The following is a 23,440-nucleotide window of genomic DNA, read 5'->3' on the forward strand; positions in this document are numbered from 1 at the left end:
TGCATTTTCCTGGAAGATGATCATAGCCCAGAATGAATATCAACCTCATGTGCCAAACCAAAAGAAAGAAAAGGAATGGACACCTGGAGTGGAGAAGCAAGGGGCCAGCATGAACCCACTTTCTCCCGAAGGACCCTCTCTCATACAGATCACTCTTCTCTGATTCAACCTCCGGGTACTTTTCCTCTGGGGAATTATTTCAACCGGGTGCATTAGCAACAAGCAGGTACTGCCTTAGGAGTACAGAATCCACCGGCCACCACCCCCCCCCCCCACACACACACCGCCACCCCCAACCAGGCTTGCTCAGCATCGAACTAAAACCCCAGCAGAGGTCACTGTGGAGAAAGAAACCACACAGGAAGCAGGCCGAGAGGTCAACGAGTGGGTTACTCCTGCAAAGCAATTTAATCGTGCACTTTCAGAGCAGACCAGGAACAACGGGACTGAAGATGGAAGGTGGGAGAGGGACAGGACAAACATAAGCTCACAACTATCCTTCCCTTTCCTCCTGCTCCCATCCTTTACTCTCCACCATAGAGAGACAGACTTCATGGGGCCAGATGGAAGAGCTCCCCACCCCCCGCCCGCCCCAGGTAGGCTCCACACCCATTCTGGGGCTTGAACTACCACCCTGAGATGAAGAGTGGAACACCCTCCTGGCAGCCAGCCAGGCCGTCAGGTGCCCCTGGATGGAATAAGCTTTCCGCGGGTTGTCCGTTCACTGACTACTAACAACTCGTTATGCACTGTCCTGACCCCATAGGTAATAAGTGAGAAAAATGGGGCTCAGAAAACTCTAGAAATTTGCCCAAGCACACAGAGTGAGCCGTGATGGTGGTACTAAGGGAATTTGAGCCCTAAAAACCCGGCTTCGGCCTATGCTCACCACCACTGCACTACAGAAATATCGAGCGCCAATCACCTCCCCACAAAATGGATACAACCTGACTTTCTCGAATATTTTCTGTTACTCGACAGCACACACCAAGTTCCGGTGGAACAAAACGGCTCACCTGACATTCCCCAGAAAGCAGCAGCTCTCTCATTTCACTTTCCCTTGCCTGCTCTACCTACCTCACAGCTCCAATGCTAAAACCACGTACATCCTCCAACCTTACTTCCATTGCTACCCTCTCCCTCTCTAATGAAGTCTCTCCTGCTCTCTTCCCTCTCACCCCAAATTTGCTCAATTACGTGAGGCTACTGTCCTCTATCCCTGCTGCAGGACTTGATGACGTCCAGCTTACGGGACAGTCATTTTTAGGTGCTCTCACGCACACACACCCCTCCTCCCTCCCTGGGGCTAAGACAAATGAGAGCAGAAGCTCTTTTCTGGCTCTGAGTCTTCTTCGGACCTTGACACAATGCATTTTGCACCCAGAACATAACCAGCACAGGGGCGTGGAATTGGATGCAACCAAAAATTCAGTCATACATAGGCCGGAAAGGTAAAAGCTGCCCTATCCATACAGTGACAAATTCTTAATCTTCCCTAAGTTTTAAGAAGAGAAATCAATAGATTCTTGAAGGAGTAAGAAGTTTTAGACAAGAGAAAAGGATGCAGACAAATGCCAAAGGACAGAATATTCATATTCTACTCAATATTACAAGGCTTTGGCTGCTCTGTGGAATCATTTCCTGAGCCTACCTGTTGACCCAAGATCGAGGATCGGAGAGAAGACGCCTATCAAAGTCAAGGCTATGGAAGACTCAGCGCCTCTCCAGAGATCCTGCAGTGAAAATGTACACGGAAGCTTTTCCTGTGCCTTAACACATCATCTCAGACGTCCGCAATTAAAGAAAGGGAAAACCTGGTTATTCCAAGGAGACATCAAGAATATGGAAAGGACTAATTAATTAGAACAAGAAAAAGAGAAGGCTGTACGTTTATAGATCTCCTAGGTGGTTGTAAGCTTTGCCCACTTGGATCAAAAACTAGACTGATCCCCTCAAGGGTCAATGCTGTCCCTGCTGAGAACACACATATGTGGCTTTATTCTCAATACGCCAGATAAAAGCCATTCTTTTTCATTCGAGGAAAAGAGAATCTTGAAAACAATCAAACAAACTAAGCCATCTGGAAAGCTCTTTTCCCAGCCAGCCCTTTTCTGAGGTGTTTCCTTCATCTTTTTACCACTTACCCAGGAGCCAGCGGTTAGCCACGCCCCCAAGGCTGTGCAAACCCAACCTGCCTCCCACTCTACCTCTCCCCAAGCCCCCCTCCCCCTCCCGCTAAAAACTAGCTTCCAGGGGCACCTGGGTGGCTCAGTCTGTTAATCGCCTGCCTTCAGCTCGGGTCATGATCTTAGGGTCCTGAGATGGAGCCCCAAGTCGGGCTCCCTGTTCAGCGGGGAGCCTGCTTCTCCCTCTTCCTCTGCCCTTCCCCCACTGGTGTGCTTGCTTGTTCACTTCCTCTCTCAAACAAATAAAATCTTTTTAAAAAATTGATAAAAGAACAAACAAATCACAAAACAAAATAAAAAAACCTGGTTTCCAATTAGCCTGCTCAAGGTTCCCAGTTCCTGCAGAAAACGCAGATAAGAGCGAAAATATAACAGACCATCTGGTCAAATCCCAGTCTCAAATCCCAGCCAGGGCTGGTTATCTAATGTCTCTGGGCTTCAGTTTCTTCGCCTTTAAGGGGGGCTGAACCCCACAGCTCCACAGGGCAGTTAGGAGCCCTAAGTGGGAGGAATGGCATCTGAAGGCATTATCCTGTAAAGGGCCCTAACAATGTCCAAGAACTTTTGTGAAGTTCAGTCTGGACTGCAGAATTAAGCCCCGAAATTCAACAATGGCCAGTATAAAGAGGTGTGGGAGGACAGTCCTTGTCTCAAAACCCCGGGGAGCTACAGGTGCCGAGGTCACCGCGTGGTCGGCCGTGACTGGCCATCCGCAGGAACCAGGGGCCTGGCACGCACACCTGGCTCGGGCGTGCCCTCCTCGTGGGCCCCTTCTACAGAGGCATCAATGATTACACTATTCCATCAATGGCCGTGTCACTCACGCTCAGTGTGCCTGCAGGAGAGAAAACTGAAACTCCGCATGTTCTCACAGCAGATGCTTCTGGATCAAATGGCTTCTAATTACTACTTGATCACTGAAGGGAAGTGAGGAGCAAAATCACAATCTGGCTGTCACCAATGGGCCCTCCACCACAGTCGCTGATAAAAGGAAAGTCTATTAGCAAGTGAGATGAGGAGAAAACACAAAAGGACGTACATGCTCTGGGTTTTCTTAATAACAGCAAAATGTCATGGAAGACAAAGTGTTTATCTCCTTCCTGGGCTGCTGCCCAAACATCAGTTGATATGAAGGGAAAACAAAAACCTATCTATGCACCTCTGTGTGTGTGTGTGTGTCTGTGTGTGTCTGTGTGCAGATTACGCAGGGTCCCACTTAAACAGATTACTACGCTATGGTCAAGAGTAAGTGATTTCATTCCTATTTTCCATTTAAAAAACCAACATTAGCATTTTTTTTTCCAGTTTGAAGCTAATGACTCATGGGACAATGCTTCATTCACTCGCAGCCACAGAAAGTTGGGACACCCCAAGCCAATTTTCCAGGAGAAAGAGCCAAGGCCCAGGGGCTCCACAGTTTCTGCAATGAAGCTGCTGGGGGAGCTGCCTTCCAGAGCCTCAGCGGGGGATGTGCTATCACAATCCCAGTAACAAACACCTCCCTTCAAACTCTGCTTGAGACTCATTATTACTCATCAAGAAGCATGCTATGAAAAGCTTTCATTTTGGGCTCGCCAAAATGTCCTTTCAAAAATGCTCAAATAAGACTGGCTTTACTCCAGTCTTAACAGATTTTGAATTAGGATGACTCACTGTTGGGACTGTTACATGGTGCCCCAATTAGAGTGGAATAGTTAAAAGATGCCTGGGGCCCCCTCCCTCCCAACGCTCAGGAATGGCTGCCTTTCTGTATCACGAATGGACGTCATACACTGGTTATACGCGAGAAGATGGTCTGTGCAAATTATCAACCTACTCCAACAATGATCAGCAGAGGAAAACTAGTAATATATGATTCAACCAGCAACAGGCAGAATTTTAAGTCCCAGAGATACAAAAAACAAACACCCTTCATTCCGCCTGCAATTCAATTTAAACCTCGTTTTCTGAGTTCTGCAGTCCAAAAATGACAAACACACAATTAAAGAAGCCCTACATGTCAAAAGAATGTATTCCGTGTCCCTGTATCAGCGACAATTCTTAGTTAAAATAGGAATAAATGTTTAAGTGTATATGCTTTCAAAAACAGATGCAATATTTTCCTCTTACTGATTATAGTGCCGCTGGGACTTGTCAATTAAATCACAAGAAGATCACTTGGCAATTTCAGCACAATTTAAATAAGCACTAAGCTTAATTCTGACCATCAACAGCTTTTTTAGCAAAATTTCTCTCCAAAGCCTGATGTAACTTCAGTTAAAAAAAAAAAAAATGCTTTTGTGAAAGAATCTCTTAACATTCAAAGTAAGAATTTTAAATTATTTAGCGACGGAAGAGATACAACCTTCACACTGTTTTTTATTGCACAACAAACATGACTTCTCAACGCCTATTAAAGGACGGCATCTAATATAGACAACGGGCAGATGTAGTAACTGATACTCTATCCTTGGTGTGCTATGGACTGAGAATACATAATCACAAAATATAAACTAATACAGAGCAAGAGTCCCAGTTACAAGCCTGGCGGGGCGACACAACATCGTTGCCTCACCGAGCGTAAGAGGAAGCAGACCAAAGGAGTAGACGTGTCCCCGCTTTTCTGTAGTTCCCCTTGTGTCACTTTGCTTTCCTGAAAGATCTGTTTGTGCCTGTTACAGCTAAGGGAAAAAAATCCGCAGAAGATTTTCACTTTGATGAAATCAGGTGAAAAGCAAACACATATTCAGCATCTGTTTTGCAGCAGCAAGCCCTTGTAGGGACAGCATGCACACCCCAGCAGCAAGAGGGCACGGCCAAGGTCCTTCCCTGGGGCTACACCTGCATGTGAGATCCAGCCACGGAGCCGGAAACTGGGTCCCTGAGCATCTGAGCTTTGCATCTCGACTTATTCTGTGTATCCTTTCGTGAGATGTGCCCTCAGGTATCAGAAAAACCCAAGAGGTTATTTTTTGGCTCTGGGAATGCTCAAAATTTTTCCAGCTAAATTAATCGTATTTGCCCCTTTGGCTTCTGAAAGGTTTCACAGGAATGCCCTACTTCCGATTCGTGGGGAAACCTGTAATCGTGATACATTTTTTTTAATCAAGTTTTTTTAAAAAGATGGTAATTTGATCTGGATTTTGAAATAGGATCCACATGTGTGTAGAAATAAAGGGGCAGGGGACTGAAATTATTATATTCACTTATAAGTTTGCTGGTATGATTTATAAATAGGGAGGTTTGAGGGGTTTCTGGGTGGCTCAGTCGGTCAAGCATCTGACTCTCAATTTCAGCTCAGGTCATGACCTCAGGGTTGTGAGACTGAGCCCCACATGGGGCTCTCAGTGGGGGAGGGGTGAGTGTCTACTTGAGATTCCCTCTTTCCCTCTACCCTCTCCTGCCCCTGCTCACATTCTAAATAAGTAAATAAAATCTTAAAAAAAAAAAAAAAGGAAGGTTTGGATTTGGATTCCTTGTGGCCCCATGGTTGGTCCGATCTAAGACGAGGAGAGCACCAAGAACAAAGAGGAGCAACACAGCTACATGGTCCCGGCACAAGCCATTCTGTCTCATACCCAAGCTCTTGCAGCCCCGGACCTCTGAGAAGGGAAGGTAAAAGGGGATGGGGTTTTGAGTGGAGATTTTCTACCCCACCTAAGGACACCGTAGGCAGAGCAGCCCACCAGGAGCAGGGTCGACAATAACACAGCATACTGGACAGCTCTGGGGCCCACAGTCTGGGCCAAGCTCACAGGAAGGCAGAAGAGGTAGCTGTCTGTGTTGTATAATTTTAGGATCACCAGAAATTACCTCCCTTACCCTTCTTTCAGGATCTGTCAACAACGTAATACTCAACTGTTCCTCAGTGTTTCCCCAACTAAATTGTCAAGTGGCCAAATTATCCCAATTAATTAAATAATACTGCCTACTTCTGCAAAAGCATATTAAATTTGTCCAGGCCTAATAAAAATCAGGTTTCAACTTCTACAAATAGTTGAGAGGTTTACTGGACATACGACTCAAGACAAAATGATTTGGGGAAGACAGAGAAATCGCTCAGTAACATGAAACAGAGCTGCAGGGGAAGGGGCGGGTTTGAAAAAGAACCCGAAAGGAAAAGCATAGCTACATCCAGATGACCTCTGGCCTACTCTCATCATTCCATGCAGAAACGGTTCTGAGTCGTTTAGTCAGAAAGTTTGGGCGTCTAGACAAGGACCCTGTGCTCCACTCCACTGAGGGCACTTGGTGATGCAAAGGCTACTGACTCACAACCTGGAGGGACTGTCTGTGTGAAGATCCCCAACCGCCCTGAGAGGAAATGCAATTTTGGATTCACCAAACTCTCAAAGGAGGGTAAGTATTGCTGAGCAACAGGGGAAGTATAAACAAAAGTTGCTCTTTTGATCTTAGACTAGCCGTGCCGCTTTTAAGACAGGGTTACCATGAACTTAAGGTATCTTCAAAACTGCTTGGCATTCTGAGAATCTCACTTATTTGCCAACGAGGGACCATATGAATCCTCAATGGGGAAAAGCTCACAGACTTCCCTTTGAGATCAGGAACACAACGAGGATGTCCACTCTCGCCACTCTTGTTCAACATAGTACTAGAAGTCCTAGCAACAGCAATCAGACAACAAAGAGAAATAAAAGGTATCCAAATTGGCAAAGAAGAAGTCAAACTCTCTCTCTTCGCAGATGACATGATACTTTATATGGAAAACCCAAAAGACTCCACCCCCAAACTACTAGAACTCATACGAGCAATTCAGTAATGTGGCAGGATACAAAATCAACACACAGAAATCAGTGGCTTTTTTATACACTAACAATGAATTCTAAATGTAATGTTGTATATTATTCCAGCAATCCTACATCTTCTTGATATTGTTTTTAACCAAGAAGTACAGAAAATCAAGTTCCAGATGTGACCCTCTAACACTGGAAGCCTATTCAGAACAACATGTTAAAAGTACAACCAAGCATTTCTTCAGACTTATCACATTTTTCCTTCCCATTTAAAGGATCAGATAAAAAAAAAAAATCAGATTAACACATGAAGAATTCAACTTTTCAACAGTCTTTGGAAAAACAATAATCCTAAAACATATCAGTCTGCAACATAAAAATCATTATCATTTACTAATGTCATTTACTAATTATCATTTACTAATCATTTAGTAAATTTAGTAAGTTATCATTTACTAATGTCATTAGGAAATACTTCAGATAGAAGTATTCAAAATGTTCTGAAGACAATTCACTATATATGAGCCCCATTTCAGCGATGAGTGCTCAGATTATTTTCAAAATATTAAAACAGGGGCACCTGGGTGGCTCTGTCGGTTAAGCATCTGCCTTTGGCTCAGGTCATGATCCTGGGGTCCTGGGATCCAGCTCTGCATGGGGAAATCCCTGCTCAGCGGGGAGTCTGCCTCTTCCTCTCCCTCTGCCCCTCCCCCTGCTCGTGTTCTCTCTCTTTCAATTAAATAAAATCTTTTTAAAATTAATTACTTAAAATAAAATATTGAAACAGGTGTCCTTCCTCTAGGACAATTAGCGCTGCAACAGCCCAGTGTAGCAGAGCCTTGGGTCCAGGGAAGTCAAAGCCAGCCCCGTCCCATGGGCGCCATGGGAACAAGAGTGAGGAAGGGACGTAACCTCGCCATGTCTCAGGCTTCTCATCTCTAAAATCTGATGACCAAATGCCTCCGGTGAGTCATAAAGTTTAAGTGAGAAAAGTGTCCACCACTATCAATAGAATTTGGTTGCCATTATTCTATTATTAATTTTACATGTTTATTTTAATATCAAATCTTAGGGGAAAAACCATTCTGAAGGCAATGATTCTATGTTTGTGTGCCCAGAGCTGCAGCTGTGAGGAGGGTGTGAATGCATTTTCAGAAGTGCCAACAGGAAGCTGGGCGACCTGTGTGTTCCCCTTTGGGAAAAACCCATGCCAAGACTGCATTCCTTTGAATCAACTTCTATCTCATTCTTAACGGTTGCTGAACATTTGTGATCTGCTGACTGTCCAGGATTTCCCACTAAGTCTGCTGTCCCTCCTGTCCTGAGGAACTTGCCTGAGTTATAGAAGGTCTTTTCTCCTTCCCTTTTCTTGCCAGTGTGTCCAGCCCTTTTAATGAAGAAAATATACCCTTCTTGTTTCTTCCTCGCTGCGTCAGTGAGAGTGTTCTTTTCCGGAGGGCAGAGTCATCTCTAGAACATACCTAATTAAAAACACAGGTTTCAGTATCTTAAAGCATATTATCTGGGTGACAGAATTCATTGTTGCCTGAACAGAAGTCAGTCCTGCTTTCTGCAGTCATCACTTCTGCCCAAAAGCTACTGCGTGTCTGACATACCAGATACGCATGCGCCATATGGCTACCTCTTATCTGGATAACGCCAGCCGAGTTTCAATGTTCTGATCTCTCCAGGGTGAGCAGTGGGGTCAGCAAAATGACCCACAGACCCCCCGGGCTGGAGCTCATGGTCGCCACGGAAGCCAGCCACCCAGGAGCCGCGGTGGAAAACTCAACAGGGCTCTTTGTAATACGGACAAAACCCCTTTCGCTCAGCCTTTCCATTCTTCATACCCTTGTTGCCCCTCTTCAGGGATTTCCACCCTCCCGACGGAAAGAAGTGAAACGGACAGAATAGCAAGTGCAGAGGTGAATATTTAATAACTGCCTATGAGTGGCTGGGTTCCTAGAAGCAGCAGCAGAGAACTAGAAAGTCCTGGAAAAGGGCTGCCTCCCACCCCCCATCCCCGCAGTGTCCAGCCCTGGGGACCCCCTGGGCAGGACTGGGCTAAGTCACAGGATACCTGAGAGGCGACCCGCTGGGAAAAGGGGAGCATCTGCAATCCTTCCTGAATGCCACACACAGCCTTTCCCAGGAACTTACCAGAGCATGGAAAGAAGAAACCGACAAGATGCCCAGCCTGCCGAGGGCCAGCTTGGAGGGGCGGCTGGCGGCGGCCAGGAGGCTCTTGGGGTTTGGCAGCTCCCCGCCTTGTAGGCTGGCCAGATAGCAACGCATCCTAAACAGATCCATGTGAAACTTCTCCAGGTTCTGCTCCCACTGCTGGATCTGTTTAAGAACAAACAGGGATGACTGAAATGAAAATGAGGTTTCATGAGTCCAACCGAAAATATGGTCCCTTTCACAAACTTCAAGGAACAATTTGTTTCAGCCGGTGCTGCATGGTGGAAATGAACCTTCCCTACTCACCCCCTCTCAAGCCCTCCTGCCCAGACACAGTGGGTCAGACAGCACCAGACTTCATCAGGATGGCCCGAAACAGAACAAAGCCGGTGGTCCCAATCCAAACCCAGGCCACAACACCATGACCTCTGGAGAACTCCAGCACGCCAAGCCATGCCAACTGAAGGATAACAACTGTAAGTAGTTGTCTCACTTTGTTTAATTTCCCTTCACACTGCCAGCCTCTGATCTTACACCAGATTTACTAACCTGCACACAGACAGATGCTGGATGACGGACACGGTGTCTTTTACGTGAATGCTGTGCATTCTGGGTAAATGACTCAATAAGAAGCAAATGGACTTCAGGGGTAAAGGCAAATAGAGCGTCTACTCCAATTTTAAGTATATTAGAGAATAATCACCGTCTCTACATCTGAATGAAATTAAAACGCATTTTCACACCAATGAAAAGTCAGTGAGCTGCTTCTTCAGAACTTATCAATTCAGAAAGTTACCAATTGGTAAAGAAAGACGGTCAAATTCTGAGGGCCACTTTCCCTCCTGCCAAGGATCAAAACACGTTTACCTTTATTTAAAGAGAAAGCAGAAGGTGAAAAAGGCTCTAGTAACTTGCCAACACAGGGATTCAGCGGCAGAGCGGAGAGCTGCCCTCTCAAGGGCGGTCCGAGCTCCTCCACGTCCAGGACAGGGTCCGCAGTGAAGGTTTGTCATGAGGGTGCACATGTCACTTCACCCGCACCAGCTGCATCGCTGCTTTGGCCAGGGTTAGCCTCCAGGCAGGTTCTAACTCTTCACAGCAAACTTTCTAGGTCAATCGTTAATTCTGGATAAATGATATTTTGACGGGTCTCCAACATTTAACACTCTGATCACTTCAGTCTCTCCCAAAAGAAAAGCAACACAAACTGGCTACTCTCACACAGCCCCCACTCCAAGTCCTCCGGATCAAGTTCGTCGGAAGGTCACCGTGCACCTTCTCTACATGGAAGAAATACAATGGCTACCAGATCTAAAATGATCTGTTGATTCATCATGGTCTGTCAGCAAAGCTACAAAGTCCCAGATTCTCAATCTCCATAGCAAATTTAACTTTGTGGAAGCTTCTGTACACCCATGTTAGCAACGTGGTAGCCGCCTGGTGTCAGCCTTTCATGAATACTAGAAGGACCTGTTGGGTTTTCTCAATGAACATGCCCAGTCCAGACATGTGAGGAATCTACCCCATAAGTGGAAAGTCTAGGAAACCACCTCTAGCAATTCTGGTTCATAGCCTTAGTGAGGACACAGCTCTGAACTAAGAAGCCAGTCCAAACTGTCTCTTCTTCATCTTGCCACATTAGAGAAGTCTAGATTCTAAAAGGAACAAATGGTTATTACACAACCATAAACTGACACCTACCAGAAGCTGTAAGCCACGGGAAAAACTACACCCCAGTTCTGCCTCTCAAATACCTTCTCTAGCTGATTTTCTGAAAAATCCACAATTACAGACACCTTCTTTTGTCTTCTAATAATATGTAGACATTTCCAGATTGGGCAGTGTATTAAAGTGTATCCCTCCTTTCTACCTTCATGTGAAAACATTTACAAGATAATTTCTAGGGGCTGTGTTGGGGATGGAAGCATCAGAGGACAGAAAACCCATCAGGCGTTAGATAACATAAGAGAAAGAAGCTCATGCCACCCATGGCAGAGTAAAAAGACAAAAAACGTAAAACAAAATCCGGGTCTATGCCAATCACAAGAGAACAAGGAAGATGACACACTTATATTTTCAGTGAATTCTGCAGTTCACAAAGCATTTTTAAAGGCATCACCTAATGTATTTATGTGACTATGCATCAAAACATCACTGGAAAGTGATGACCATTCCCTACCAACGATACACAGGCAGTCTTAAAATCTTGCCAGGAACACTGTGATCATCTTCAGTGTGGCTGAACATCTCCACCCAAAAGTTGGGATAAAATGCAGGTAAATCCATGAGAAGGAAGCAGATTCAAATGCTAACGTCATTTGGAAGGAAGAAGAGCTTAGGGGACCCAGAGAGCCTAAAGCAGACCTTATAGAGATGAATAAGTCCATTAACATATGTGACTATGTTTCAAGAGAACTGGTGTCTCAATCAATATTGTACATGGCAGAGGACATTTTTAAAATTAAATTTCGTGAAAAATGCAAACAAGAAAGGATTTTATGACTTCTCCATTTCAGTGATGCTTCCCATGTTCATCCTGACCCATGGGCGCTTCTATGAGGGTGTTTCTGGAAGACAGTAACATTTAGATGGGTGGGCTGAGTAAAACAGATGACCCTCCCCAGTGCGGGCAGGCCACTTCAACCAGCTGGAGGCCTGAACACAGACCAGAAAGGCCGAGTCTTCCCCCAAGGAAAAGAGAATTCCTCCTGCTTAGTGGCCTTCCAACTGGGACACTGGCTTTTTTTTCTGACTTTGGACTTGGAACTGAAACATCAGCCCGCCCTGGCCCAGAGGCTGCCAGTCTTGGAATGAGAAGGGTTCCATTCTTGAGTCTCGCTGACACTGCCGATCTCGGGACCTACATGTCTCCACAGTCGTGTGACTGTGTTCGTTATAATAAATCTCCTTATGCATATCCTCTCATGTATCCTGTTGGTTCTGTTTCTCTGGAGAAGCCTGACGGACCCAATCTTCACTTCCACAGATTTCTACAGCAGAGCCCGTCATCACCAGCCACACAGCTGTTCTATACTTCAAGACGATTTCTCCCGTTTTGAAGGCCACGGTTCTTTTAGAGAAGATCTGCCATGGAGGGTAAATGAACATTTGTGGTTGGGTAAGAAACAACGAAGTGTCCAATGTTTCTTTCGACAGACTCACTGAAGTTGAGAAAAGGACCGTGGAGAACACCGGGTGAGAGTGCGGTGAAGACACGGATTCAGATGCTTCGGTTACTTGGAGGGAAGGGGGGAAGCAACAAGGCAGATTCATAAGCTCAGACAGACTCGTGACATTGAGAAAGTCTGGGACCATACGCAATGAGCTTGTGGGCAACGGCATTACCACACCTTTGTTTCTCAGCAGAAGAAACGAAGCCCCCAGAAGGGGGATGACTCACCTTCCCAGAGTAGCAAAGGCCTCGAGCAGACCCTAAGGGGAGCAGCTTGGGGGAATCAGCCTCTATCAAGCACTCACAATGCAGCCCCTGAATCGCAGGCCTCCTCGCTCGTAAAGCAGGTGACCGTGCACTTCTGAGACCTACCGCAGCAACTCTCGTGCACATTTTCATCTAACTGCCACCTTCATGTCTCCCCACAAGTCCCCAGGTGTTCAACAGGGAAGGATGTAAGACTATCTACCCTCTCACTTGGGTGCTCTATTCCTACTGAACATTTTGCGTTTCAGCCTTCTACAACCTTGATGTGCAAAGCTCAGCCCAGGTTTTAAGCAATTTTTTTAAAAATTTCATTTGAGAGACGGAGTGTGTGTGCACAGGCATCAGCAGGGGCTAGTGTAGACGGAGAGGGGGAAGCAGGCTCCTCACTGAGCAGGGAGCCCGACGCCGGACTCAATCCCAGGACCCCAAGATTACGACCTGAGCCGAAGGCAGACGCTTAACCAACTGAGCCATCCAGGCACCCCCAAATTTTAAGCATTAACAAAAAAGATAAACATATTTTATAATTATCAAAATTATGAGATAAAATAGGAGATAAAGATACATTTTTACAAATGTAATGGAAGAAACAGAAGACAGCTTTGTAGCTATTACAACTTTACGTTGGGAAATCTCCATCACCATCATCACTAACACAGTAACATTATCTGACATGTTAATCAGGGAATTTCTGGAGATTTTTTTCTGTTATCAAACACTAAAATGCCTAAAATCAATCCCCTTAAACCAAGACTGTTTTTCCCCCTTTGTTTCTAAATTCCTTAAATACTGATCCTTGTCCCTAGACATTTCTTTATTTTCTAAGATAAATATCAGGACACGAAAATAAACATTCAACTTCTATGTAGACTGAGCTTTCATTTCTTCTAACGTCTTGCACAAAACAGAAAAATGACACGAAGAGAACTCACTCTAAGGAACTGCCTTCCACTGCAAAAGAAAAAGGTACTAAGAACAAAATTAAGGAGGAAAACTCCCACTTTTAAGCTCTGTCACAAACACAATGCAAAAGCTCCCCTTCTATTGCTAATACGGCTATAGTCATCTAATGAGGTCAGAGAGGTTATGGTACACTGTAGGCGTGGGGAGCGGGGAGGGGGGGGAGCCTAATGCTAAAAATAACAGATGAATAAGTGATACATAAAAACGATGACAAGTACGTTCCTTCCACACCCAAAACCCCTAGAAAAATATTTTCTATCATTTAGTCATTTGATCATAGTATTTGGTCATTTGTCCCTTACAAGATCTGTCCCAAAAGATCATTAGTTTTTCCCTTTTGGCAAATAGGATGAGAACCTCCCATGCAGTATTTCCCAAGCACTGCAACCTACCGTTCTCAGCAGAATCCATCTAGTGACACGATCACACTGACGTGAACGAGTGGTTAGAACAACCAACTAAGATTTAGAGAATGTGTTCTGTTTTATCCTGAGATAGAATTCACATACCATAAAATTCACTCCATTTTAAAATAAACACACTTCCCATCAAATCGAGCCCAAAAATCCAAGTTATAGAAATCATTTAAAAACGAATTTTGGGGGGCAACTGGGTGGCGCAGTCGGTGAAGCGTGTGACTCTTGGTTCTGGCGCAAGTCGTGATCTCACGTCGTGAGATCGAGCCCCATGTCGGTCTCCAGGCTCAGTGTGGAGTCTGTTTAAGATCCTCCCCCTCTCCCTCTGCTCCTCCCGACCACGCTCTCTCTCACTCTAAAATCAATAAATAAATCTTAAATTTTAAAAAAGCTAATTCTGGGGCACCTGCCTGGCTCAGTCCGTAGGGCATGTGACTCTTGATCTCGGGGTTGCGAGTTTGAGCCCCAAGTTAGATGTAGAGATCACTTAAAAATAAATATATATGCATATACATATTTATATTATACACACACACAACAAAAATAAAAACTAATTTCAATTTTATGCAAAACTATTCATCACATGACTAATCAGCAAGAAAAACACAATCTGATTCCTTACTGAGAGGCAATACAGCCCAGTGGTTAGGAATGCACATCTGTGGTCAAATCCTAGCTCCACCACATGCCAGCCCTGCGACATTAGAAAATGTATTTAACTTCTCTCAGGGTCTATTCAGTCATCCATCAAATGAGTGACGCATACAGCTTTACCTCACGTGGCTGCCATGAAATCACACACGATCATGGCCCGAGATCGGAGCCTTGACAAAGAAGCTCAGGGGCCGTGAGGATGGGGAGTGAGGCCAGAGAGAGGATACCTTAGCCGGGGATGAAAGAGGGAAGGCCTGAGGGAAGGAAGCCCAGAGCGGCGTTGAGCTGAGGCGGGGCCCACAGAGAGGAGACTCAGCGAGTCAGAGTAGAGAGGAGACACACGTCCACTCCCACACTACTTCGGGCAAAGCTCCGGGGATACAGAAATGGAAAAGTTACAGATCCTTTAAGAGCTCAATTTTCAGACCAGGAGCAGCCTTAAACACAAGGGGATAATTAGAAAACAATGAGATGAGGGCAAGGAGAGGGACCCCAAGAATTATGGGGTATAAAAGAAGTCCCTAGAGGAGTGGGCAGGAAGGTGGGAGGAAGTAACCCCTGAACCCTTCCTCACAGATGAGGAGGGATGAGCCCCGTGAAGGCCTATACGGGTCTTCTCTGCCTGAGGAAAAGCCCCCGAAGAAAGGGGCGGAACCTGCAGGAAAGCCGTCACTGCTAGATAAAGGCAGGACAGGCTGGCAAGGGCTTTATCTCACAAGCAGTAGAAGCCACTTAAAGGGTTTTTTAACCCGGCAATCACAGGATCACATCTGCTTTACAGATGCAAACACTCCGGGTCCCTATGGAAGACGCATCCCGCATCCGAGGAAGGGAAACCGGACAGCCTCCACAGCGGTCCAGGGAAGGGAGAAGACAGTCCGACGTACCCTCCATCCCTCACCCACACAGTGCGTGCCTGGGAAATCAAACCACCAGCCTGCACCATGGCGTTACACTCTGCCTTCGCTCACGCTGACTCTTGGCCTGGCATTCCCTTCTCCATTCCTTATTAACTCCTCACTTTTCAAGAAACAATCCAGGCATCCCTCCTGCAGGAAGTCTTCCATGATTCCAGGAAGTCTTCCATGATTAGCCTCCTGATTACACAGGAGGCTAAACTTCTGGTTTGTCTTCCACAACGCTCTGGAATATCATTTGCTCTAGAGCCACCAAATTATGTTGCAATAACATGCTTCGCTGACCGGCACCCCGCTAGATGGAGAGCCCCAGAGGGCAAAACAGCATCTTCTTTGACTGCCCAGTGTGTGCACACTTGCTGGACTCAGAGAGGCACTTAATACACGTTCACGGAGCTAAACGCAATGTCCAGAACCTCCACCATCCGGCCTCGTCTCCTCAGACCTCTTTCACCAACACCTCCCTCTCTGATGTTTTATTCCCCAAATGGCTTCACACACACACACACACACACACACACACACACACACACACACACACACACTCCATACCATATTTTCCTCAAGGCTTCATTCACTTTGTTCCCTCCCCCTCGCCACAGTTTCCAATTGCCTGGATTCCATCCATCCTCTTTACCAGGTTGAAAGTAAATATTTAAAAGGAAGCCCACGTTTCACAAAGCCCAGAGCAGCCCTGAGCCCTCTGCCCCAGCCTCCTGCTCCTGCTGCATCCTCTGCCCCATTCTGACTGCCTCCCGCCATCGGGGCCTCATGAACTGTCGCCGGGGGCAGGGGGATGATGAACACCAGAAATGCATCAGGATGCTGGAAAGTCATCTGAGCGGGGGCGGGGGGGGGGGGAAGACCACCAAAGGGCAGTGAGGTTTTGTCCCTGTTTACTTGTTTAAAATAATGAACGGGAAGGAAAATAAAGTTCTAACTGGACTTAATTTACAGCTCTTCCTCCCTCAGGACTTCAAAAGGAATCCGACATGTGGCTGGCCGCACGGTCTGCTCCACATTGGATATGCTCGAGTGAAAGCTGCGTCACCCTGCCCGCCTCCCAGCATCTCCAAAAGGCCCCGGGACAAGCCCGTGGGATGGTCTCTTTCAAGCAGAGCACGTCACCATGCCACGCTATGAAGCCCAGCCGTTACTACTAGGACAGTGTCGTTTTATCTTTTTATTTGGAAAGGGTGCACGCAACGATCTTCTCCACCCAAACACTGCAGAGAAAATCTGTTCCAGAGACTTTACCGTGCATGATGTAACGTACTCCATAAGTTCTGCTCTTATCAGGCTATAAATGACTCTATCTGAGGTTCTTGGGGTCTCTGGGGCAAAGCACTACATATTTTCTTTTATGTAAAATAAAATATAGGGACGTTGAGAGTTTTAAGTGGTAAGTGGAGAAAGCACTACTGCTCTGTTAAAGATGTTTTTAAAAAGGTCGTTTGGAAAAAAAAGTATAGTCACGGGATATTTGAGAGATCGTGTTCTTACTGCTCTTGATTTGAAAATACCTTTGCCTTTGTAGCTTCGCATAACATTCTCGAGTCAAAGATCATCTCATAAAAATAAATCTAAGCATGTGCCTTTTTATCTCCCTTTACGTTTCATACTCGCTGCGTCAGCAAGTAAAGAGCTAATAACTCTCTTTACAACCATCTGGAAAATGAGCAAAGGACAGTGAGCCCAGCAAACGTAATTCGTGACGGCCACCGCAAAGACCTCTGGGAAAACAGGACTCAAAGACAACCTCAGAAACTGCCACTACGATGGGGAGAATATTTTCAGGTGGAATTCCTAAAGATCCTTCCAGTGGTTTCGTACCAGAAACGTACCAGTACAGTATGAGAGGATAGCTGCGTGCATAGGGGGAAGGGGGTGGGGGGGGGGCATGGAAAACTGACATGGAAACTTAGCCGTGTCAGGACAGTGTGCCTAAAATAACTAGTCATGCTTCTGACAACGGATGTATAACGTGCTGCGAGTCATGACTGAAAGAGCTTCTCTGGGCCGTCCAACCGTCAGAGCCTCTAGGGTGTGAGTCCAGTTTGTGTGAAAGTAATTCCCCTCCCACAGACATCGTAAATTGTTTGCCAACTATAAACTACAGTTAATGAAACTGCATTAATGGAATAAAATTATATTTAATGAAAATGCGTTTTTTTAAGGTTGCTTGAACTTCCTGTGGCTGTAAAAAGGAAAAGGGAAGCAAAAGAGGTGGAGGGAGATGGGGGTGGGCAGGCCAGGAGCCTCTGAATGTTGCCTGATTTCCCGTTTCTCTCCCTGGATCTACATGTTTGAGATTAAATAAGGACCTACAGACTCCAAGGTGGATGTCCCTTCAGAGGAAGAAAGTATGGCTTCAGAGGTGAATTTCAGTGAGCTGAAGTAGAAGTTATAACCACATTTTCCCCATATGGTCATCCCGAGACTGTTTTATTGGGGCACCCTGAACACTCTGAGACATGGAAATCCACAAGTTTCACCTCTGAGGACAGACAGACTATTGTGGCTCCCGGATCCTCGAAATTCAAGACTACACATGAGCTGTGCTACACGGAAAACTGAGATGACCATTTCTCCCCCCCGCAAGCTTTCTGATTTGCCAGGTAACCCTGACGTAGCATCACATCTCTCCACACCACAGAGACTGAAAGCTGGGTGATGGGGACCAGCCTCAGCACCTCCCTCTTCCGCGACAGGTGCAGGCAGAGGGCAGAGGGGACCCAGGGTGAGCTCCTGGAGGCGGCACTTCCTCCGCCGTGGTGCTCCTGCCAAACTCCCCAACCCCTGCCACCTCCCCACCTTCTGCCTGGCAACCCTCTTCTCAGGTCCTGTTGATATAGTTGGACTGTGTTCCTAGGTACTCTTTAGATAAAGGGCATATTCTCAGAACAGTTCAGTTCGGGAGTGTAGGATATGCTCACTGAGGTTCTACAGAATTATAGAAATTACATACTCCGAAATAGGTTTTCCATTTAAACTGTGAAACTTCGGTGGGGTCCCTGTGCACCAGGCCCTGATAGCTACACATCCAGACCAGTGCTATCCCACCAACCAGCGGCTCTCCCCGTGTCCCCCGTGTCCCCCTGTCCTCCAAGCCACTGCCACATTAACCGTCTAAAGAGACAACGCTCATCCTGCATCTAGGAAGAGAGAGATGCGAGAACCTTCATGGCCATGTGTCTGGAGGCTTAGGGTGCATGAGCCAAGGAAAAGAGATATTCAAAAGCTGCTTCTCCTCCTCCAAAGCAAACAACACAAAAACAAGCTATTTAATTCTGATAATGAAAGTGGAACTAGACCAGAGAAAGCATTCTCCTTAACACCTTATGTGTTATAAACAGAAAAAAATATATATATACTGGTGTTTTGGAACCCAAGGACAGAAATAGCTGCGTCACACTAAACCATACTTCCCAAAGCCACCCTGTTAGAATCTTCTCCATCTAATATTCTAGTGGTTTTATTATAAAAATTTTTGATCTGAAAGGGACAATATATGAGAAAATCAGCCAGGCAAGAAGGAACTAAACAGAATTATGAAAAACGACCTGGTTGCAAATATTCCGCTGGATATACACAACAACCAAAGGTTGTAAATAAAGCCTATCACATCACTGATGTCACAAAAGTTGCCGATAAGTTCTTGCAAGAAGAATCCACAGAAACAATCTCCCCCAGAGGGGTAAGGAACATTGCCGCCATTTGCATCCCAACTCCGATTTTTGTGGTGAGTGACATGAGCAAGGAAAGAAAACACAAATAAGTAGTACCTGGTTTTCTATGGCCTTCCTGTTCTTTGGGTCGCTAACAACGGACAGCTGCAATTCTGCCATCTTTTTCATCTTGCTGTCCATATCTATCTTCTGAATGAGGTTTTTGGTCTGGTTCTTGAGTAGCCGAACCGTGTCCTCTTTCCCATGCTTCTTTGCAAAAAGGGATGCACAAGCTGAATGTATGGCAGTGATCCAATTTTCGAGATCTGTCTGGCTAGTGGCCTAAACACAGGGGGAACATTAAAATGGTTGTCTTTCAGCACCGGGAATACACATAAGGGTTCTTCTTTCTCTGATCTTCAGTTAACTTCAGACACAGTGACTGTACGCATTTTTTCACATAAGAAAAACATTTTAGGGCGCCCGGGTGGCTCAGTTGGTTAAGCAACTGCCTTCAGCTCAGGTCATGATCCTGGAGTCCTGGGATCGAGCCCCACATCGGGCTCCCAGCTCCATGGGGAGTCTGCTTCTCCCTCTGACCTCCCCTCTCATGCTCTCTCATTCTCTCTCTCTCTCTCTCTCAAATAAATAAAAATCTGAAAAAAAAAAGAAAAATATTTTAAAAATAAAGCGAGTCTCAATAAAGCAGAATAAGTAAATTACTATGATCCTTAGCAGGCTAAAAACCCCTTCTGCTCCCTCAATGTCCAGAAAAACTACATACATTCAAGCTGTGGGTTGATCATCCAGTGATCTCTGGGATCATACAATAGGACCTACTGGGAAAATTTCTTAGAACTAAGGATATTTTGCCTGAATCACAAAATACTCATCGCATACTTGCCCCTGAGAAGTTCATGCAGATTTTTAAATTTTTTTTTCAAATACTTTATTTATTTGAGGGAGCGAGAGAGAGAGAGAGTGCACACAAGCAGGGGGAGGGCCACAGGGAGAGGGAGAAGCAGACTCCCCACTGAGCCGGAAACCCAATTCAGGGCTCAAACCCAGGACCCTGGGATTATGACCTGAGCCAAAAGTAGATGCTTAACAACTGAGCCACCCAGGCATCCCAGTCCATGCAGATTTATCTTACCTTCCCTACAATTCAGATTAACGGCAATTCCTTACTTGGCTTTAAAACATAAGTGAGGAGAAGGAAAATCAAACCTCAGGCCCTGGATCTTGTAAGTCAAGTTGTGGAGAGCAAGAAGACTAGAGGCCCAGTGAGTTCACCTGGTACCGGCAACAGGAAATCCTGTCTGTGCAGAGAATTCTAGATTCCCAAAGTCAGCAGAGAGAACACTAGGCAATTCTGCAGGGCTCCTGAGACTGTCCAGGACCAATGTCATTGAGACTCCTGAAGCAAGGACCTATGAGGTCTTCCATGAGCTTTTATGGTCAGATAGGACCTGCAGTACTGGGTCTACACGCCGCACTGGATTTAGCCTGGCAATCACTTCAGAAATACACTTCACCTCCTTCACCTCCACCCCTTGTGAGTTCATCAATAACAGCACCAATAGTTAGAATTTCTTGAGTACTTAACACATACACATTATTGATCCTTAACGCGATCCCATAAGCTACTGTTACCCTACCGACTAACAGAACCATAGCTCAGAGAAGTTCAGTAGTTCTCCAAGATGGTGCACACACCCAACGGCAGCACCAGGATCTCGCCCCTAAGGCTGACACCAACACCGCAGGCTTGGCATCCCACCATGCTCATCAACATTGCATCTGCTAGAAAACTGCTAAACATCGTGATGGGAGACAACTCGAAACTTAACATCCTGAGTCCACTTCCACTGAAAAATGAGACCTTACAGCATTTGTCCTTAAGGCTTTCCTGAAAAGCTCCTTTTTCACTTCTCTTGGGATCCTAGGGAAAAATCTAAAGCTCTCCTAGCTGTATTCTGTAGGCTTCCTTGAGAGCCTCCACTCAGAATTTCAGACCTTGCACCACTAGACCGTGAGCTACGCCAGAACGAGGACCATGGTTTTTCTCTCTTCAAATCCTCAAGACCATTCCAGGGGGCACGGCTTGGAACTTGAAGAGCGTTCCAAGAAATGCTTGCTGTATGAATGACTGGATGAACACGGGCCCCATGCCACCTGACGGTAAGCAGGGGCTGGTTCTCTCAAGCCCCAACCCAAAGCCTGACCAGGCGTGTATTCTATTGCATTGGTAAACTATGCCTCTTCATTCTGTTCCTTCTCGTCCTCCTAGCACACAAGCCATCGCCTCGACCCTCCGTCCAGAAAGTTCAGCAGTACCTGGAAAAGGTAGACGTCTCCAAAGGAGTTGCTGAGGCAGAACACATTTTCCTTCTTGGGATGTTCTGGGACCGACTGCACTATGCTGTCTTCTGCAAACAGCGCACACCGAGGGGCGCTGCTCTGGTCCATGGAATTCTTCCCATAGGTCTCATAGAACAGCAGGGTGCAACCTACGAGACAGAGAAGCAAATTACATCTCTGTCACAGTCTTGAGGATCTGGGAAGGCAGGGAGAAGGTAAGGGACACATGAAGGAAAGAAAGGAAGGAAGGAGGGAGGAGGGAGAGAGGTGGGGGGGGGAATAGAATGAGAAAACCAACCATGTCATACAAAAGGAAATTGTGGTATCCAAAGTATGCCTTGCTTTATTAGCATAACTCGGGTGAAAAGGAGAGGTTTTTGTAAACATGATATCATAGTAATAACAATACCAAGCATTTATTGTTGCTTACTCTGTCAGAAACTATTCTAAGTTCTCCAATGCCTCATTTAGTCCCCACAGCAGCCCCAGAAGGCAGGTGTGGTTATTAACCCCATTTTACAAATGAGAAACCCAAGGGCTTATACCACTGTGCAGGTCCCACCGCTGGACTGTGGCAGAGCAGGGACCTGAACCCAGGCACTGGCCCCAGAGCCCTCCTTCTCGACCACAGCCCTGCATTATTTAAGAAATCTGAATGCAGAGAGAACAACAATGTTCATTAAATGAGGGAGCTTCTATACTTACAACTGATGGTAACAAGAAAACGAGTTTACCTGCAGAACTTTGCCATTTATGAGAAAACACCCAGTTAATTCTCCAAATGCCACATAAAATAATTCAACATTAGTGTCTTCTTTTACTGCACAGTAAGAGGAAATAACACCACGAATTTTGCTAGTTTAGATGAAGAGGGGAAAATGAAACTAAATATGCCTTGATTTTAAAACATGACATAAAAATGCGTGCAAATACCTAGCTTTCCCCTATAAGCTAATGAATTATTGTAGGTAGAAGTTATGAAGGATCTACTTTGATAATTAGGAGCGTCTTATAATTATTAGACACAGTTTTCAAGCAAATTCTAAAATGTTCACAAGCACGTTCTCTTGTTGAAAACCTTCATCTGATAAACACTTCTGAGCACTTCTCATGTGCTGAGCCCTGGCATCCAAATACGGCGGATGAGGTCCCCGTCCCCCTGCTTTGCACAGCCCCTCCTGCTGATGTGAAGCAGCAGCAGCTGCTCTCAGCCGCACAGCCAACGAACGAGGTCCAGTGCGTGACTGTTTGCCCCTCTGAGTTAGAACTCCTCACTCATCTAAGTCTAAATGTTAAAAAAACAAAAGAAAACAGGGGCGCCTGGGTGGCTCAGTGGATTAAGCCGCTGCCTTCGGCTCAGGTCATGATCTCAGGGTCCTGGGATCGAGCCCCGCATCGGGCTTTCTGCTCCTCAGGGAGCCTGCTTCCTCCTCTCTCTCTGCCTGCCTCTCTGCCTACTTGTGATCTCTCTCTCTGTCAAATAAATAAATAAAATCTTTAAAAAAAAAAAAGAAAAAGAAAAGAAAACAAAAACCCATTTCTTGCCAGCCAGCGTCACTTCCTCCTTCGAAAACCCACATCTGAATCCGGACACATAAGCTCAGATCGTGGAACCCAGTGCAGCGCAGAAGCAGGAGAAGAAGATGCTGGCAGGTAGCTCTGCCCTCGGAAAGAGCATCGTGACACTTTCCCCCTCCCTGGTGCTTAACGATCTCAAGAAGCTCTAGCAACCTTTCTTCCTGCAAACAAAAGGCACCCACACTAAGGCTAGGAGAGACTTCCAGAAGAACGGAAAGCAGGAGGCAGTCTCCGACCAGGGCTGTTCCTGCAGGGCTAAGCCGGTCTTTTTCCAGCCACTGATGCACTTAGAAACAATGTTCCCAAATCTTTCCATCAGGAAAGGCCTGTCTGACTGCTGCTGT

At 45.9% G+C, this 23,440-nt stretch overlaps 1 protein-coding gene across 2 annotated transcripts in view; it reads right to left on the reverse strand.

Annotated features, from left to right (window-relative positions):
- Positions 1-23,440, reverse strand: part of TIAM2 (TIAM Rac1 associated GEF 2) — a 109,084-nt gene that overhangs the window by 73,482 nt on the left and 12,162 nt on the right. For both annotated transcript variants that reach the window (XM_046004853.1, XM_046004852.1), the window contains exons 4-7: positions 21,495-21,667; positions 19,275-19,499; positions 9,080-9,265; positions 8,254-8,400 (exon numbers count right to left, since the gene is read on the reverse strand). In XM_046004853.1, the coding sequence (XP_045860809.1) occupies positions 8,254-8,400; positions 9,080-9,265; positions 19,275-19,499; positions 21,495-21,667 (731 nt within the window). The remainder of the gene's footprint in view (positions 1-8,253; positions 8,401-9,079; positions 9,266-19,274; positions 19,500-21,494; positions 21,668-23,440) is intronic.

This window comes from Meles meles, chromosome 5, assembly GCF_922984935.1.
Source record: "Meles meles chromosome 5, mMelMel3.1 paternal haplotype, whole genome shotgun sequence".
Classification (NCBI taxonomy): domain Eukaryota; kingdom Metazoa; phylum Chordata; class Mammalia; order Carnivora; family Mustelidae; genus Meles; species Meles meles.